At 37.7% G+C, this 19289-nt stretch overlaps 1 protein-coding gene across 1 annotated transcript; it reads right to left on the bottom strand.

Annotated features, from left to right (window-relative positions):
• On the bottom strand, positions 1-6874 carry TVAGG3_0019800 (A-type inclusion protein, putative-related family; the record flags this gene model as incomplete). Its single annotated transcript, XM_001305955.2, has 1 exon — positions 59-6874. The coding sequence occupies one exon, from the start codon at positions 6872-6874 to the stop codon at positions 59-61; it is 6816 nt and encodes a 2271-aa protein (XP_001305956.1).
• Positions 6875-19289: the final 12415 nt, after the last annotated feature.

Here is a 19289-nt window from a genome sequence, read left to right as displayed (position 1 = left end):
TTAAAAAAAAATAATATTTATTCAAAAAAATGTTGATAATAAAAAAATATAAATAAGATTAGTTGAGGCAGTTGTAGAACAAAACAAGGCATGTCGCCCAAGCGAGCATGAGTTGGTTCTGTAATTTCTTGTTATTCTTGACAGAATCCTTAAGATGTCCATTGAATGTCTTAAGAAGTGTCATTTCCTCGTCTTCTGTAATAGTTTGTGGTGGCTTGTTGTCGTCAGATTCGTTTTCGATTTCAATATCTCTTGCAACAACGTCAATATCTGAGCTCTCCTGTCTCTCAGCCTCTTCAAGCTTCTTCTGTGCAGCGATAACCTCTTGGGCAGCATCAGAAAGTTGCTGTTTGAGATCATCCATTTCCTTATTCTTGGCCTGGAGCTTAGACTGGAGGTCATTGACGTTCTTTTCGGATTCTGCAAGTTGGGCCTTGAGATCCTTGTTTTCTTCTGTCTGTTGCTGTAATTTAGATTTGAGATCTGAAACTTCCTTTTCAGCGGCAGAAAGTTTGGACTTAAGGGCCTCCTTCTCCTTCATCTCGTCATTGAGCTTCTTCTGGAGGTTCTTAAGCTTCTCTGCCAAATCTGATATGTTCTTGGATTCATTAGAATTCTGAGCTTGAATTTGTTGATTTTCTTGTTCAGCCTTGTTTAACTTCTGAAGCAAATCTTCAGCCTTCTTCTGCTGTTCGCCTAAAGCAGACTGAGCAGCAGCCAATTTCTGCTTGAGATCTGCGATTTCAGAGTTAGCTGAATCAAGTTTGGACTGAAGATCGGAGACATCATCGTTGATTTGTCTCTTTTCCGCTTCAAGACCACGAACTTTGTCCTGGAGTTCTTTGACTCTGTTTCTGAGTTTCTCTGCTTCTTGTTTCTGGGCTAATGGTAAGCCAGAATCGGATCTGCTCTGTAATTCGGCCAATTCCTTGTTAAGTTCGTTGTTTGCTTCTTCAAGAACTTTGTTTGCAGCATTTGCCTGTTCGAGAGCAGCGACAACTTTGTTCTTTTCTGCCTTTTCAGCAGCGAGTTTGGCGTTGAGATCCTTGAGATCCTCAAGCTTTGCCTTGTTGTCTTTGTCGAGCATAGAAATTTCGTTCTGATAGAATTCAGAAACATCCTTGTTGTTCTTTGCTTCTGTCTTGAGATTGTTGTTTTCTTTGAGCAATTCTTTAACTCTGTCGTTTGCTTTGCCAAGCTCGTCTTTCTTGGCAATCAACTGCTTTTCTAAGTCAGAGTTCTTCTCTTGCTCATCCTTGAGTTTCTTGAGAGCATCCTGGAGCTTGTTTGCATCCAATTTGTGCTGTTTCTGTTCTTCCTCGTTAGCAGCATTGAGGGCGTTTTGCTGCTTCTCGAGTTCTTGAATTTGTTTCTCAAGATTCTCAATTGTTTCCTGTTTGTTCTGAATGGCAGCGTTGTTCTTAATGTTGTCAAGATCGTGCTGCTGCTTCTCTTGCCTTGCAGAGTTGTCTGCATCATGGTACTTCTGAACAGCTTCATTGTACTTGTCATTGAGTTGTTCTAACTCTTGTTTGAGCTGTTCTAACTGGCGGTCATATAATTCATTGGATTGTGGCTGTGGCTGTGTATTTTGTACAACAGTGTTTGCCTTCTTTTGTGCTTCTGCTAATTGTGATTTGAGTGAATCAACAAGATTTTGAAGGCGGTCTGCATCATTTGCCTTCTTCTTGAGATCCTTGTTCTTGTTCATTAAGTCATTGAGTTGATCAGTAAGCTGCTGGTTCGATGCCTTGAGTTCTTCTTTCTCATTGATTGAGTTGTTTAATTCTCTTTCTGCGGCCTTTGCAAGTGAATCAGCATTGATCTTCTCTTTAGTGACTTCTGTTAATTTGTTGTTGAGATCATTGTTATCATTGGTTAATGTGTCATTGGCAGCTTGAAGAAGTTCGTTCTGGCGCTGTGCTCTTTGTAATTTGTTGTTGAGATCATTGTTAGAGTTCTTCAATGTTTGGATTTCGTCGTCAAGTGATTTGTTTTCTTTCTTCAAATCGTCGTTTTCTTTGTTGACATTTTGAAGACGTTCGTTGTCACGTTGTAATTTAGAAAGTTCTTTATCTTTAGAATTAATTGTGGAGTTTGCATTGTTGAGTTCGTTTTCAAGATCTTCTTTCTCGGATTCAAGTGATTTGTGTTCATTATTCAAGTTGTCATATGATGAATGAAGTTGTTTAAGTTCATTCTTTGCGTTGTCAAGTTCTGATTTAACATTAGAAAGATCACGTAATGCATCTTCTAATTGTTTCTCGAGTTCTTGTTCTTTCTCTGCAATTTCTTTATCATTAGATCCGTTCGTCTTGTTCTGAAGATCCTTAAGAGCTTTCTTGAGTGTGTCAACTTCATTTTCTTTCTTTGTTAATTCGTCTTCCTTCTGCAAGCTCATGTTGTTGATGTTGTCGTAACTATCTTTCAATCTCTGTTGTTCAGTGAGGAGATCTTTAACTCTCTGGTCAGCTTCCTTAAACTGTTTCTCAGCGTTTCTGAGTTTTTCGTTGAGTTCATCAATCTTCTCTTGTTTCTCATTGTTTTCTTCTTTGGCGTCAGAAAGAGATTGTTGAAGTGGTTCGACTTGGTTGGCCTTCTTCTGTGCTTCATTGAGCTTCTTCTTGAGATCATTGATTGTCTCGTTCTGTGCAGAAATGGCGTTGTTTAATTCATCGATTTGAGAGTTAAGATCATTGATTTGGTTCTGTAACTTCTCGTTTTCTCCGGCCTTCTTTTGTGCTTCATTAGCCTTGGCACGGAGTTCATTGATAAATGAATCTTTCTCATTGTTCTGCTCTTGGAGATGCTCGTTCTCCTTTGAGAGATCTTCTGCATTAGCCTTGGTCTTTGCGAGTTCTAATTGAGCATTTCTTACTTCGCCATTTGATTTGAGTTTTTCGGCTGTTTCTTCATCAAGTTTGTTGTAGAGATCCTTGTTCTGTTCCTCGAGTTTTTGAACAAGATTCTGGAGTCTTCCTGCTTCCTTTTGTGCCTTCTGTAACTCAATGTCTTTAGTGCTCAACTGAGACTGAAGATCATTGTTTTCATCATCAAGTTTCTTGTTTTGGTTGTTTGCATCTTCAAGATCCTTCTGAAGTTTAGAGTTCTTTTCGTTTTCTCTTGACAACTTCTGAAGTTCCTTATCTTTAGCAGATAAGTTATCATTAACTTGCTTGAGTTCTTCTTCTTTCTCTTCAAGATCCTTCTTAATTTGTTCGAGTTGGTTCTTAAGAGATTCAAGTTCTGCTTCTTTAGCTGCGAGTTCATCACCATTGTTATCTTTGTTCTTGGCTTCAAGATCTTTGTTCTTTGCAAGTAATTCTGAAATTTGTTTTCTAAGATTTCCAATAACATCACCAGCCTTAACATTGTTATCTAACTGCTCTTCTAATTTCTGTTTCTGCTCATCCAAGTCATCATTTTGTTTCTTGAGATCTTTAATTTGTTTCTGAAGATCACGGTTATTAGCGTTAGATGCATCAAGTTCTTTCTGTTTCTCAGTTAATTCATCTTGTGCATACTTAAGTTTGTCTTGTGTTGGTTGAAGTTTATCGGCCTTCTTTTGGACTTCGTTCATCTGCTTCTCCAACTCATTGAGTTGATTCAATTTCTCGTTGTTAGACTTGATTTCATCATCTAACTTTGACTGAAGTGAATTAGCGAGATTTTCAAGACGTTCTTTCTCACTTAATTCCTTCTGAAGATCATTAAGTTTGGATTGTAATTCCTTGAGTTTGTCATCTTTATCAGTAACTTGTGACTTAAGTTGTTCAACTGATTGATTTTGTTGATCAAGTTCTGCTTCTTTAGATTGAAGAAGACGTTCGAGATCTTTGACTTGGCCATTTAATTTGATGTTATCTTTAGTGGCATCAGTCAATTTCTTGTTGAGATCATCAGAATTAGCTGTTAATTGTTCATTATTTGACTGAAGACGTGTGTTATCTTGCTTGGCTTTCTGGAGTTCGTTATCCTTGTTTGCAAGTTGTGTCTTCAATTCTGAATTTTCAGCATCAGCAATCTTATTTTCAGCCAAAGCAACTTCGAGATCTCTAGTTAATTGATCGAGATGTTCAAGTCCACGATTTGCCTTCTGAAGTTCTTTGTCTTTAGCCATTAATTCATCAGTTGTGTCCTTGAGTTTGTTCTCTGTTTCTTCAAGTTCTTGCTTGGCTTTCTGGAGTTCGTTGATCTTCTCTTCAAGAGCACTTGAGTTATCAACTGGTTTCTGTGATTGCAACTCTTGGATCTTTGCATTCAATTCATCAATTTGTTTGCGAAGTTTCTCAATAATGTCATCATTTTTAACTTTGTCATCTAGCTGTTCCTTGAGATCATTATTTTCTCTGTTGAGATCTCCAATTTGTTTCTTAAGTTCTTTGAGTTCTCTCTCAAGTTCACGGTTCTTATTATTTGCATTATTAAGATCGTTCTGTTTCTCTGTTAATTCTGCTTGTGTATCCTTGAGAGATTGTTTTGTTGGTTCAAGAGCACTTGCCTTCTTTCTTGTTTCAATAAGTTCCTTCTGCTTTTCATTGATTTGGCTGTCTTTATCATTGATAGACTTGTTTGCATCATCTAACATTGACTTGAGCTGATCAACTTGTTGTTGAAGGTTATCTGCAGCGTTTGCCTTCTTTTGGAGATCATTGATCTTGTTTTGTAATTCCTTGTTCCTTGCATCTTTCTCTTGAACTTGTTGTTGAGCAAATTCAGTGGCCTCCTTCTGTTGTTGTGCAGAAGCATTTGCTGTAGCGAGTTCTCTCTCGAGATCACCCTTTTGGCCGTTGAGTTTGATCTTTTCTCCTGTTTCCTTCTTGAGTTTTTCATCACATTCATTGATTTGTTGCTTGAGAGTTGCATTTTCATTATTTGCTCTATCCTTTTCACGCATTGCGTTCTGGAGTTTGCTGTCTTTATCGGAGAGCTGTGACTGGAGATCATCCTTTTCATTTTCGAGCTTCTTGATTTCGTCGTTCGCTTCCTTGAGATCTTCATTGAGTTTGGCAATTTTCTCGTTATCTCTCTTCAATTTCTGGATTTCTTTATCTTTAGCAGATAAATCATTGTTAGCAGTCTTAAGGTCTTCTTGTGTATCATTGAGGTCCTTCTTTGTTTGTTCGAGTTGTGACTTCAAGTTCTGGATCTCTGAATCTTTAGCAGCGAGTTCATTATCTTTCTCGTCATCGTTTTGTGACTCGAGATCTCTAACTCTTGCTTCTAATTCTTGGTTACGCTTCTTGAGATCTGCAAGTGTTTCATTGCGCTTAGAAAGTTCATCTCCCTTTTGAAGGCTAAGATTGTTTGCGTTGTCCAAACTGTTCTCCAACTTCTCATTTTGTGAAAGAAGTTCCTTGACACGATTTTCAGCAGCTTTGAGAGCTTTCTCCAGTTGATCATACTTATCTTTGAGTTCATCAAGTTCTTTCTGTAGCTTGTCGTTTTCGTTCTGTTTATCAACGAGTTTCTTCTCTGTTGGTTCGAGTTGATTTGCCTTCTTCTGGAGCTCGTTGATCTTTGCATCCTTTCCATTGGATTCTGCTTGAGATTCAGCCAATTCTTGCTCCAAGTCTTGGATTCTCTGGTTGGCATTTTCTAATTGATTTGCCTTCTTTTCGAGGTCATTAAGTTTGCCTTGGAGTTCCTTGTAGTTGTTGTTCATTTCATTGAGTTGGCCATTGAGTTGTTTGTTGGTCTGTTTGAGTTCTTCTCCTTCAGCAATTGCATTAATGAGTTCTCTTTCAGCTGTGTTGGCCTTTGACTCTGCCTTGATTCTATCGTTGTTGGAGCTAGTTAATTTGTCGTTGAGATCGTTGTTATCATTGGTTAATGTGTCATTGGCAGCTTGAAGTAACTTGTTTTGATTTTGCTCTCTTTGTAATTTGTTGTTGAGATCATTGTTAGAGTTCTTCAATGTTTGGATTTCGTCGTCAAGTGATTTGTTTTCTTTCTTCAAATCGTCGTTTTCTTTGTTGACATTTTGAAGACGTTCGTTGTCACGTTGTAATTTAGAAAGTTCTTTATCTTTAGAATTAATTGTGGAGTTTGCATTGTTGAGTTCGTTTTCAAGATCTTCTTTCTCGGATTCAAGTGATTTGTGTTCATTATTCAAGTTGTCATATGATGAATGAAGTTGTTTAAGTTCATTCTTTGCGTTGTCAAGTTCTGATTTAACATTAGAAAGATCACGTAATGCATCTTCTAATTGACTCTTGAGGGACTCAATTTCGCGTTCTTTAGCAGCGATGTCCTTGTCATTGGATCCATTCAACTGGTTCTCGAGATCCTTGACCTTGTTTGTAGCATCTGCAAGGGCCTTCTTGAGATTTGCGAGAACTTGATCCTTCTTGGAAAGTTCGCTCTCTTGTTTCATGCTGTCTTCTAACTTCTCTTGGAGATCCTTATTAGCTTTCTCGAGATCATCATTCTTCTTTTGAAGTTGCTTCATCTCTTTCTCAAGATCACGAAGTTGTGTCTTCAAATCATCGACTTCCTTCTGTTTCTCAGTGTTTTCTTGCTGTGAATCAGCGAGATCCTTCTTGGCTTGGTCAAGTTGATTTGCCTTCTTCTGTAATTCATTGAGTTTCTTCTGTAAATCATTGAGTTTGTTGGAAAGATCATCTTTAGATGTTTCGGATTCTGTGAGTTCATCTTCGAGTTCTTTGATGCGAGAATTGGCATCATCAAGTTGATTGGATTTCTTTTCAAGATCATTGACCTTACTTTGGAGTTCTTTAATCTTGTTGTCTTTGTCTTTGTTGAGATTATCAAGTTGTTCGTTTGTCTTCGCTAATTCTTCTGATGCTGCTTTAGCTGTTTGAAGTTCTCTGTCTGCAGCTTTAGCTTGTGAACCGAGTTTGAGCTTCTCCATGACTTCATCAGTGTACTTCTTGTTGAGTTCATCGTTGTTCTTCTGTAACTGATCGCTTGTGCTCTTGAATCTTTCTGCATCGCGTTGAGCTTTCTGTAGATCGTTGTCTTTAGCTGTCAACTTGGATTTAAGATCAGAAATTTGTTCTTCGAGAGCCTTGATTTCCTTCTTTGCTTCTTCAAGATCGTTGGCGACTTTCTGGAGTCTGTCAAGATCACGATTAGCCTTCTGAAGGTCCTTTTCTTTAGCAGCTAAGTTATCAGAAGTTTGCTTGAGTTCATCATCCTTCTCTGCGAGGTTCTTCTTAGCTTGCTCGAGTTGGTTCTTAAGAGAATCAAGTTCTGCTTCTTTGGCAGCGAGTTCTTCTGCATTGTTATCATTTGCCTTATTCTCGAGATCTTTGTTCTTTGCAACTAAGTCAGCGATTTGCTTACGAAGGTTATCAAGTACTTCGTCGCGCTTGGAAATTGCATCGTCTGCAAGTTTGATGTCATCTAACTTATCTTGCAAAGCTTGTTTTTCAGAATCTAAGTTACCGATTTGTTTCTTGAGTTCTTTGATTTGTTTCTCAAGATCACGGTTCTTATTATTGGATTCATCGAGTTCTTTCTGCTTTTCATTTAAGTCATTACGAGAATCTTCGAGTTCTTGTTTAGTTGGTTCAAGTTGGTTGGCTTTCTTCTGAGATTCGTTAAACTTCTTCTGGAGTTCATTGAGTTGATTATCCTTATCGTTGTTAGACTTGTTTGCTTCATCTAACTGTGACTTTGCATAATCAAGTTGTTGTTGAAGGTTGTCTGCATCATTTGCCTTCTTCTGGAGATTATTGATTTGGTCATGTAAGTCTTTGATCTTGTTATCTTTGTCAGCAGCTTGTTCATTGAGTTTGTCAATGGATTCTGCTTGCTGAGCAATAGCAGCATCGTTGTTTGCAAGACGGCGTTGGAGTTCTTGGATTAAGCCATTGAGTTTGATGTTGTCTGTTGTTTCATCAGTCAACTTCTTGTTGAGATCATCAGTGTTCTTTGTTAATTGATCGTTAGAAGATTGAAGACGTTCGTTATCTTGCTTGGATTTCTGGAGTTCATTCTCCGTGTTTGCAAGTTGTGTCTTCAATTCACCATTTTCTGCATCAAGTTTCTTGTTCTCTTCATTAGCTTGAGCAAGTTCTTGGTCAACATCTTGAAGACGTTCTAATTCACGGTTTGCCTTCTGAAGTTCCTTATCCTTAGATGATAAATTGTCAGAAGTTTGCTTGAGTTCTAATTCTTTCTCATCAAGATCTTTCTTAGCTTGTTCGAACTGGTTCTTGAGTGATTCAATTTCTGCATCCTTGACTGCGAGTTCATCACCAGTGTTATCTTTGTTCTTGGCTTCAAGTTCTTTAACCTTTGCGAGTAATTCTGCAATTTGCTTTCTAAGTTTGTCAATGACATCATCAGCCTTAACATTGTTATCTAACTGTTCCTGGAGATCATCTTTTTGTTTCTTAAGATCTTCGATTTGTTTTTTGAGTTCTTTGATTTGTTTCTCAAGATCACGGTTCTTATTATTGGATTCATCGAGTTCTTTCTGCTTTTCATTTAAGTCATTACGAGAATCTTCGAGTTCTTGTTTAGTTGGTTCAAGTTGGTTGGCTTTCTTCTGAGATTCGTTAAACTTCTTCTGGAGTTCATTGAGTTGATTATCCTTATCGTTGTTAGACTTGTTTGCTTCATCTAACTGTGACTTTGCATAATCAAGTTGTTGTTGAAGGTTGTCTGCATCATTTGCCTTCTTCTGGAGATTATTGATTTGGTCATGTAAGTCTTTGATCTTGTTATCTTTATCAGCAGCTTCTGATTTAAGTTGTTCAATAGTTTGAGCTTGTTGTTCTTGAGCAGCATTGTTTGTACCAAGGCGGCGTTCAAGTTCTTTGACTTGTGCGTCCAATTTGATGTTATCTGTTGTTGCAGCAGTCAATTGATTGTTCAAATCATCATTGTGCTTTGATAACTGATCCTTAGATAATTGAAGACGATCGTTTTCTTGTTTGGATTTCTGGAGTTCGTTCTCCTTGTTTGCAAGTTGTCCCTTCAATTCATTATTTTCTGCATCACGATTCTTGATCTCTTCATTAGCTTTCTCGAGATCATCCTCAGCATCCTTAAGATGTTCGAGATCGCGAGCTAACTTCTGAATTTCCTTATCTTTAGCAGAACTCTCATTTCTAGCATTCTTAAGTTCATCTTCAGTCTCTGCAAGATCCTTCTTGACTTGCTCGAGCTGATCCTTAAGAGCATCAAGTTCGGCATCTTTAGCGGCAAGTTCATCACCATTGTCGCCTTTGACTTTAGCTTCAAGTTCTTTGTTCTTTGCAAGTTGGTCAGCAAGCTGCTTCTTGAGATTTCCGAGTACTTCGTCGCGCTTGGATAGTTCATCATCAGCAAGTTTGCTTGTATCTAAATCGTCTTTCAATGCTTGCTTCTCATTATTCAAGTCACCGATTTGTTTCTTAAGATCCTTAATTTGTTTCTCAAGATCACGGTTCTTATTATTGGATGCATCAAGTTCCTTCTGCTTCTCATTTAAGTCATTTCGAGCATCTTCGAGTTCTTGTTTAGTTGGTTCAAGTTGATTAGCCTTCTTCTGAGCTTCGTTCAACTTCTTCTGTAATTCATTGAGTTGATTGTCTTTCTCATTGTTAGACTTGTTTGCATCATCTAACTGTGACTTAAGTGAATTAGCGAGATTCTGGATACGATCTGCATCATTTGCCTTCTTCTGCATTTCGTTAAGTTTGGCTTGCATTTCCTTGAGCTTGTTATCCTTGTCCTTGATCTGTCCTTGCAATTGGTCGTTGGCCTTCTTCTCTTCTTCTGTTGCTGCCTTAGCTGATTGAAGTTCTCTATCGGCAGCCTTGGCTTGTGCATCGAGTTTGATCTTTTCAGCAGACTCTTCTTTGAGTTTGTTGTCTAAATCATCGATGTTTGTTTGGAGTTGGTCGTTGTTTAACTTAAGTCTATCTGCATCACGCTTTGCCTTCTGCAAATCGTTTTCTAAAGCATTGACTTTAGACTTAAGAGCAGCGTTTTCGTCATCAAGGTTCTTGTTTTCTTCTTCCAAGTCCTTGAGATCTTGTTGTTCGAATTTAAGACGTTCGTTTTCTCTGTTGAGTTTCTGGTTCTCTTTTTCTTTGGCCAAATTCTCGTTCTTAGCATTCTTGAGTTCTTCGTCTCTCTCGGCAAGCTCCTTCTTGGTTTGTTCGAGTTGTTTATTGATGTTCTCAAGTTCTGCTTCTTTGGCAGCGAGTTCTTCTGCATTGTTATCATTTGCCTTATTCTCGAGATCTTTGTTCTTTGCAGCTAATTCAGCAATTTGCTTGCGAAGGTTATCAAGTACTTCGTCGCGCTTGGAAATTGCATCGTCTGCAAGTTTGATGTCATCTAACTTATCTTGCAAAGCTTGTTTTTCAGAATCTAAGTTACCGATTTGTTTCTTGAGTTCTTTGATTTGTTTCTCAAGATCACGGTTCTTATTATTGGATTCATCGAGTTCTTTCTGCTTTTCATTTAAGTCATTACGAGAATCTTCGAGTTCTTGTTTAGTTGGTTCAAGTTGGTTGGCTTTCTTCTGAGATTCGTTAAACTTCTTCTGGAGTTCATTGAGTTGATTATCCTTATCGTTGTTAGACTTGTTTGCTTCATCTAACTGTGACTTTGCATAATCAAGTTGTTGTTGAAGGTTGTCTGCATCATTTGCCTTCTTCTGGAGATTATTGATTTGGTCATGTAAGTCTTTGATCTTGTTATCTTTGTCAGCAGCTTGTTCATTGAGTTTGTCAATGGATTCTGCTTGCTGAGCAATAGCAGCATCGTTGTTTGCAAGACGGCGTTGGAGTTCTTGGATTAAGCCATTGAGTTTGATGTTGTCTGTTGTTTCATCAGTCAACTTCTTGTTGAGATCATCAGTGTTCTTTGTTAATTGATCGTTAGAAGATTGAAGACGTTCGTTATCTTGCTTGGATTTCTGGAGTTCATTCTCCGTGTTTGCAAGTTGTGTCTTCAATTCACCATTTTCTGCATCAAGTTTCTTGTTCTCTTCATTAGCTTGAGCAAGTTCTTGGTCAACATCTTGAAGACGTTCTAATTCACGGTTTGCCTTCTGAAGTTCCTTATCCTTAGATGATAAATTGTCAGAAGTTTGCTTGAGTTCTAATTCTTTCTCATCAAGATCTTTCTTAGCTTGTTCGAACTGGTTCTTGAGTGATTCAATTTCTGCATCCTTGACTGCGAGTTCATCACCAGTGTTATCTTTGTTCTTGGCTTCAAGTTCTTTAACCTTTGCGAGTAATTCTGCAATTTGCTTTCTAAGTTTGTCAATGACATCATCAGCCTTAACATTGTTATCTAACTGTTCCTGGAGATCATCTTTTTGTTTCTTAAGATCTTCGATTTGTTTTTTGAGTTCTTTGATTTGTTTCTCAAGATCACGGTTCTTATTATTGGATTCATCGAGTTCTTTCTGCTTTTCATTTAAGTCATTACGAGAATCTTCGAGTTCTTGTTTAGTTGGTTCAAGTTGGTTGGCTTTCTTCTGAGATTCGTTAAACTTCTTCTGGAGTTCATTGAGTTGATTATCCTTATCGTTGTTAGACTTGTTTGCTTCATCTAACTGTGACTTTGCATAATCAAGTTGTTGTTGAAGGTTGTCTGCATCATTTGCCTTCTTCTGGAGATTATTGATTTGGTCATGTAAGTCTTTGATCTTGTTATCTTTGTCAGCAGCTTGTTCATTGAGTTTGTCAATGGATTCTGCTTGCTGAGCAATAGCAGCATCGTTGTTTGCAAGACGGCGTTGGAGTTCTTGGATTAAGCCATTGAGTTTGATGTTGTCTGTTGTTTCATCAGTCAACTTCTTGTTGAGATCATCAGTGTTCTTTGTTAATTGATCGTTAGAAGATTGAAGACGTTCGTTATCTTGCTTGGATTTCTGGAGTTCATTCTCCGTGTTTGCAAGTTGTGTCTTCAATTCACCATTTTCTGCATCAAGTTTCTTGTTCTCTTCATTAGCTTGAGCAAGTTCTTGGTCAACATCTTGAAGACGTTCTAATTCACGGTTTGCCTTCTGAAGTTCCTTATCCTTAGATGATAAATTGTCAGAAGTTTGCTTGAGTTCTAATTCTTTCTCATCAAGATCTTTCTTAGCTTGTTCGAACTGGTTCTTGAGTGATTCAATTTCTGCATCCTTGACTGCGAGTTCATCACCAGTGTTATCTTTGTTCTTGGCTTCAAGTTCTTTAACCTTTGCGAGTAATTCTGCAATTTGCTTTCTAAGTTTGTCAATGACATCATCAGCCTTAACATTGTTATCTAACTGTTCCTGGAGATCATCTTTTTGTTTCTTAAGATCTTCGATTTGTTTTTTGAGTTCTTTGATTTGTTTCTCAAGATCACGGTTCTTATTATTGGATTCATCGAGTTCTTTCTGCTTTTCATTTAAGTCATTACGAGAATCTTCGAGTTCTTGTTTAGTTGGTTCAAGTTGGTTGGCTTTCTTCTGAGATTCGTTAAACTTCTTCTGGAGTTCATTGAGTTGATTATCCTTATCGTTGTTAGACTTGTTTGCTTCATCTAACTGTGACTTTGCATAATCAAGTTGTTGTTGAAGGTTGTCTGCATCATTTGCCTTCTTCTGGAGATTATTGATTTGGTCATGTAAGTCTTTGATCTTGTTATCTTTGTCAGCAGCTTGTTCATTGAGTTTGTCAATGGATTCTGCTTGCTGAGCAATAGCAGCATCGTTGTTTGCAAGACGGCGTTGGAGTTCTTGGATTAAGCCATTGAGTTTGATGTTGTCTGTTGTTTCATCAGTCAACTTCTTGTTGAGATCATCAGTGTTCTTTGTTAATTGATCGTTAGAAGATTGAAGACGTTCGTTATCTTGCTTGGATTTCTGGAGTTCATTCTCCGTGTTTGCAAGTTGTGTCTTCAATTCACCATTTTCTGCATCAAGTTTCTTGTTCTCTTCATTAGCTTGAGCAAGTTCTTGGTCAACATCTTGAAGACGTTCTAATTCACGGTTTGCCTTCTGAAGTTCCTTATCCTTAGATGATAAATTGTCAGAAGTTTGCTTGAGTTCTAATTCTTTCTCATCAAGATCTTTCTTAGCTTGTTCGAACTGGTTCTTGAGTGATTCAATTTCTGCATCCTTGACTGCGAGTTCATCACCAGTGTTATCTTTGTTCTTGGCTTCAAGTTCTTTAACCTTTGCGAGTAATTCTGCAATTTGCTTTCTAAGTTTGTCAATGACATCATCATCACCTTACATTGTTATCTAACTGTTCCTGGAGATCATCTTTTTGTTTCTTAAGATCTTCGATTTGTTTTTTGAGTTCTTTGATTTGTTTCTCAAGATCACGGTTCTTATTATTGGATTCATCGAGTTCTTTCTGCTTTTCATTTAAGTCATTACGAGAATCTTCGAGTTCTTGTTTAGTTGGTTCAAGTTGGTTGGCTTTCTTCTGAGATTCGTTAAACTTCTTCTGGAGTTCATTGAGTTGATTATCCTTATCGTTGTTAGACTTGTTTGCTTCATCTAACTGTGACTTTGCATAATCAAGTTGTTGTTGAAGGTTGTCTGCATCATTTGCCTTCTTCTGGAGATTATTGATTTGGTCATGTAAGTCTTTGATCTTGTTATCTTTATCAGCAGCTTCTGATTTAAGTTGTTCAATAGTTTGAGCTTGTTGTTCTTGAGCAGCATTGTTTGTACCAAGGCGGCGTTCAAGTTCTTTGACTTGTGCGTCCAATTTGATGTTATCTGTTGTTGCAGCAGTCAATTGATTGTTCAAATCATCATTGTGCTTTGATAACTGATCCTTAGATAATTGAAGACGATCGTTTTCTTGTTTGGATTTCTGGAGTTCGTTCTCCTTGTTTGCAAGTTGTCCCTTCAATTCATTATTTTCTGCATCACGATTCTTGATCTCTTCATTAGCTTTCTCGAGATCATCCTCAGCATCCTTAAGATGTTCGAGATCGCGAGCTAACTTCTGAATTTCCTTATCTTTAGCAGAACTCTCATTTCTAGCATTCTTAAGTTCATCTTCAGTCTCTGCAAGATCCTTCTTGACTTGCTCGAGCTGATCCTTAAGAGCATCAAGTTCGGCATCTTTAGCGGCAAGTTCATCACCATTGTCGCCTTTGACTTTAGCTTCAAGTTCTTTGTTCTTTGCAAGTTGGTCAGCAAGCTGCTTCTTGAGATTTCCGAGTACTTCGTCGCGCTTGGATAGTTCATCATCAGCAAGTTTGCTTGTATCTAAATCGTCTTTCAATGCTTGCTTCTCATTATTCAAGTCACCGATTTGTTTCTTAAGATCCTTAATTTGTTTCTCAAGATCACGGTTCTTATTATTGGATGCATCAAGTTCCTTCTGCTTCTCATTTAAGTCATTTCGAGCATCTTCGAGTTCTTGTTTAGTTGGTTCAAGTTGATTAGCCTTCTTCTGAGCTTCGTTCAACTTCTTCTGTAATTCATTGAGTTGATTGTCTTTCTCATTGTTAGACTTGTTTGCATCATCTAACTGTGACTTAAGTGAATTAGCGAGATTCTGGATACGATCTGCATCATTTGCCTTCTTCTGCATTTCGTTAAGTTTGGCTTGCATTTCCTTGAGCTTGTTATCCTTGTCCTTGATCTGTCCTTGCAATTGGTCGTTGGCCTTCTTCTCTTCTTCTGTTGCTGCCTTAGCTGATTGAAGTTCTCTATCGGCAGCCTTGGCTTGTGCATCGAGTTTGATCTTTTCAGCAGACTCTTCTTTGAGTTTGTTGTCTAAATCATCGATGTTTGTTTGGAGTTGGTCGTTGTTTAACTTAAGTCTATCTGCATCACGCTTTGCCTTCTGCAAATCGTTTTCTAAAGCATTGACTTTAGACTTAAGAGCAGCGTTTTCGTCATCAAGGTTCTTGTTTTCTTCTTCCAAGTCCTTGAGATCTTGTTGTTCGAATTTAAGACGTTCGTTTTCTCTGTTGAGTTTCTGGTTCTCTTTTTCTTTGGCCAAATTCTCGTTCTTAGCATTCTTGAGTTCTTCGTCTCTCTCGGCAAGCTCCTTCTTGGTTTGTTCGAGTTGTTTATTGATGTTCTCAAGTTCTGCTTCTTTGGCAGCGAGTTCTTCTGCATTGTTATCATTTGCCTTATTCTCGAGATCTTTGTTCTTTGCAGCTAATTCAGCAATTTGCTTGCGAAGGTTATCAAGTACTTCGTCGCGCTTTGATAATTCATCGCCTGCAAGTTTGCTTGTATCTAATTGATCTTTGAGATCGTTCTTTTCCCTGTTGAGATCTTCGATTTGCTTCTTAAGATCCTTGATCTGCTTCTCGAGATCGCGGTTCTTGTTATTAGAATTATCGAGATCTTTCTGAGTGTTTTCGAGTTCATTTGTAACATCTTCGAGATCCTTCTTTGTGTTTTCAAGTTCGTTTGCCTTCTTCTGGAGCTCGTTGATCTTGTTGTCCTTGTCTTTGCCTGCCTTCTCGAGGTCATTGACATTGTTCTGGAGCTCGTTGTTTGTCTCCTTTTGCTTGGCAATTTCATCCTGGAGACCTGGTAATTCACTCAATTTCTTCTCAAGTTCGTTCAATTTAGCTTGAAGTTCCTTGATCTTTGCATCCTTTTCGTCGTTTTGTTCTTGGAGATGCTCATTGGATTTAGTGAGTTCTTCGTTTGTAGCGTTTGCCTTTGCGAGATCTCTTTCGGCATTCTTGACTTGGCCGTCCAATTTGATCTTTTCTGTTGTTTCGTTCTTTAATTGGTCGTATAATTCTTCGTTGTTTTTTGTTAACTGATCTTTGTTTGCGACCAATCTCTCGTTTTCTCTCTTTTCTTTCTGCAAATCGCCATCTTTTTCACTGACCAATGCCTTGAGATCAGAGACTTCATCTTCAAGAGCTTTGATCTTTTCTTTGGCTTCATCCAAAGCTTTGTTTGCATTTTGGAGTTTATCATTGTCTCTTTCTGCTTTAGACAATGCTTTGTTCTTTGTCTGCAAATCGTTCTTTAAGTCGTTGTTCTCGTTTTCTGATGCTTCCTTTGCAGCTTCGAGCTCTTTGTTCTCCTTATCGAGTTCATTGTTCTTCTGTTGCAAAGCCTTGATCTGTGCCATTAAATCGTTGATCTTGTCATGTAATTCATTTGGATCTTCGCCCTTTGGTTGTGAATTATTAACAGCTTCCTGCAAAGCTTTGATCTTAGCTGCTTGTTCAGCGATGACTTTGTTCATTTCATCGCCTTGTTGCATGCTACTTGTGTTAATGTTATCCAATGTTTCATGTAAATCAGAGTTTTCGCCAAGTAATTCTTGGATTCTCTTCTCAGCAGCTTTGAGTTTCTTATCGAGATCGCGTTGCTGGTTCTGAAGATCTTCGTTTTCTTTCTGTTTCTTGGCATTTTCTTGTTGTGAATCATCCAAATCCTTCTTCATTTGGTCACTCTTCTTTTGCAAATCATTGGATTTCTTCTGTAAATCATTGAGTTTGTTGGAAATATCATCTTTAGATGCTTCGGATTCAGAAAGTTCATCTTCGAGTTCTTTGATGCGAGAATTGGCATCGTCAAGTTGATTAGATTTCTTTTCAAGATCATTGACCTTACTTTGGAGTTCTTTAATCTTGTTGTCTTTGTCTTTGTTGAAATTATCAAGTTGTTCGTTTGTCTTAGATAATTCTTCTGATGCTGCTTTAGCTGTTTGAAGTTCTCTGTCTGCAGCTTTAGCTTGTGAATCAAGTTTGATTCTTTCTCTTGTTTCATCTGTGAGTTTCTTGTTGAGATCGTCACTTGTCTTCTCTAATTGGTCGTTCATAGCCTTCAGTCTTTCGTTTTCTCTTTCTGCCTTCTGTTTTTCGTTTTCGATGGCTGCAAGCTTTGATTTGAGATCAGTGAGTTCGTCATCGAGATTCTTCTTCTCTTCAAGATTGCTCTGGAGCTGGTTCTGAGCATTAGCAAGGCGTTCGTTTTCGCGCTGTGCCTTTGCAAGGTCTTTATCTTTGGCCTGGAGCTCATTTTGAGCGTTCTTTAGGTCTTCTTCTGATCCTTGCAACAACTTCTTGAGTTGGTCGATCTGGTTTTGCAATGCGCGGTTTTCGGCTTCCTTCTTGGCAAGTTCCTTCTCGTTCTCCTTCTTGTTGTCTTCATTGTTCTTCTTGAAATTGGCTGTTTGGTCACTTAACATCTTTCTAAGATTGGCCAATTCATCTCCTTGTTGTTCCTTGTCGGTATTGATGCTGTCGACTTGGTCTTGGAGAGCTTCGTTCTCTGTCTCGAGGTCTTTGTTCTTTCTTTTTGCATCGTTGAGCTTCTTTTCGGCATCTTTGAGCTCATTTTGCTTGGATTCGAGTTGTTTACGAAGGTTTTCAAGCTCGTTCTTGGCATTATCGAGTTGGTTTTGAAGATCATTGATAGCTTTATTATTGTCTTTGAGCTTGTTGTTGAGATCATTGATCTTTGCATCCTTATCCTTGAGAGTATCTTGAGCGTTAGCGTTCTGTTGTTGCTGGGAAGCTTCGACACCCTGAAGTTGGTTCTTGACGTCGGCTATTTCTGCCTCTTTATCCTTGATTTGTTTCTGAGCCTCGGCAAGAGAACGTTTAAGCTCATCAATCTGGTCTTGTAAGTTTTCGATTTGATTTTGAAGCTCTTTGTTCTTGGCGACTTCATCCTGGAGCTTTGGCTTGAGATCATTATTTTCTTTTTGTAATCTAGCAAACTCAACTTCCATTCCTGCGAGCTTACTTCTTGCGCCCTCTTCGGATTGGTTCTGTTGGTTCTCAAGAAGCTTGTATTTCTTGTCGGAATCTTCGAGTTTGTTCTTAAGATCGGAATTTGCATCGCGTTCTTTCTCCAAATCATCAAGAGCGGCTGCTTTTTGTTTGTTGGCGTCCTTTAAAGCATTGCGTAATTGATCCAACTGTTTATTCAAGTCATCAATATTTGCATTTGCTTCATCAAGATCATTCTTGGACTTGTTATCTTTGTCTTTAAGTAATTTCTTGAGTTTTTCGATTTCTGAGTCCTTATCTTTGCCTTCAAGATCTTTGTTTTCAATTTGCGATTTCAATTGCTGAGATTCGGCAGTTTGCTTATCGAGCTGATCTTGCAAACGCTTTAATTGATCTTGGAGATCGTTCTTTTGTTTTTCAAAATCTTGTTGTTGATTTTGAAGTTCTTTATTAAGTGCATCAATATCTTGATTGTATTTATTTTCTTGATCTGCATTTTGCTTCTTTTGGTTCTCTAATTCTTGCTTTGCTTTTTCTTGCATTCTTGTAAGTTTCTTCAAGCTCTTTGTTAAGTTGTCCATATCAGCAAGCTTTGGAGCCTGTTCTTGAAGCTGTTTCTTGAGATTTTCATTCTCAGCCGTTAAAGAATCAATCTTTGGATTCAAATCGTTAAGAGTATCCTTGAGTTTCTTTTCAGCTTCATCGAGTTTGTTATTAAGATTTTCAACTTCCTCGCCGCTCCTAGCGATAGCTTGTTCTCGGTCTTGTAATAATTTTGTTAATTGGTTATGTTTCTTAACAGCTTGTCTTAAAGTAGCTTCGTATTTAGCTTGATTTTCTTTGCTTTCTTTTATTTGATTGTCAGTTTGATTTTGACGCTCAGTAAGATATTCATCCAAATTCTTGCAGACGATTTCTAGACGAGGAAAAATCGACTTCGGATTCATTTGGAAAGACCTATCTTGAGCTGAGGACTTACCAATTTTCTGATCAATAATATCTATATCATCATGGACCTTTACTAGGCCATTTGTTAATTCCCATAGATACTGATTCTGAGATTTTTCGCTTTTAGAACCGTCAGTGGCATTAGAGGACCTCCGGTTCTCAGACATAGGATCCTGGGCTTTTTTTATAAAATTGGCTCTGAAAAAAAAATTTATTCAAAGAAAAAAAATTACAGTAATTTTACTGTTATTAGAAACTGTACCAAAAAATAAGATGATAACTCGGAAACGTTTATGGCGCCATTTTTATTTTCAAAAAACAGTAGAGCGATCAAAATATATGAAATGGAAATATGCATCCTTCAGGAATGAAATATTTAAAGTTTAAAAGTCAAATAAAGCACTTTTTGTTAAACGATATTAAGAATTCAGCAATATTTTGCAGCATTTGCAATGGTAATCTCATTAATGAGTATGGGAAAACGAATAGTGGATTAGTTTTTGGAAATAGGAACTTGTTATGTTGAGAAAAAAATGGATAAAAAGTTGATGTAAAATTTGAAAAAGTTTGAAAATGAGGAAATGATATGAGCACAAACATAGCAAAAGAGATTTCCCAATATATTTTTAAAAAAATTGACTGATAAATTTGCGTACAAAGATGTTGGAATTAAAAATCGCTCTCCAACATTTAATTTCAAAACTTAATGTGTT

This window comes from Trichomonas vaginalis, chromosome IV, assembly GCF_026262505.1.
Source record: "Trichomonas vaginalis G3 chromosome IV, whole genome shotgun sequence".
Taxonomy (NCBI): domain Eukaryota; phylum Parabasalia; order Trichomonadida; family Trichomonadidae; genus Trichomonas; species Trichomonas vaginalis.
The sequence above is the reverse complement of the archived record's forward strand: the minus strand, read 5'-3'. Positions and strand labels throughout refer to the sequence as shown.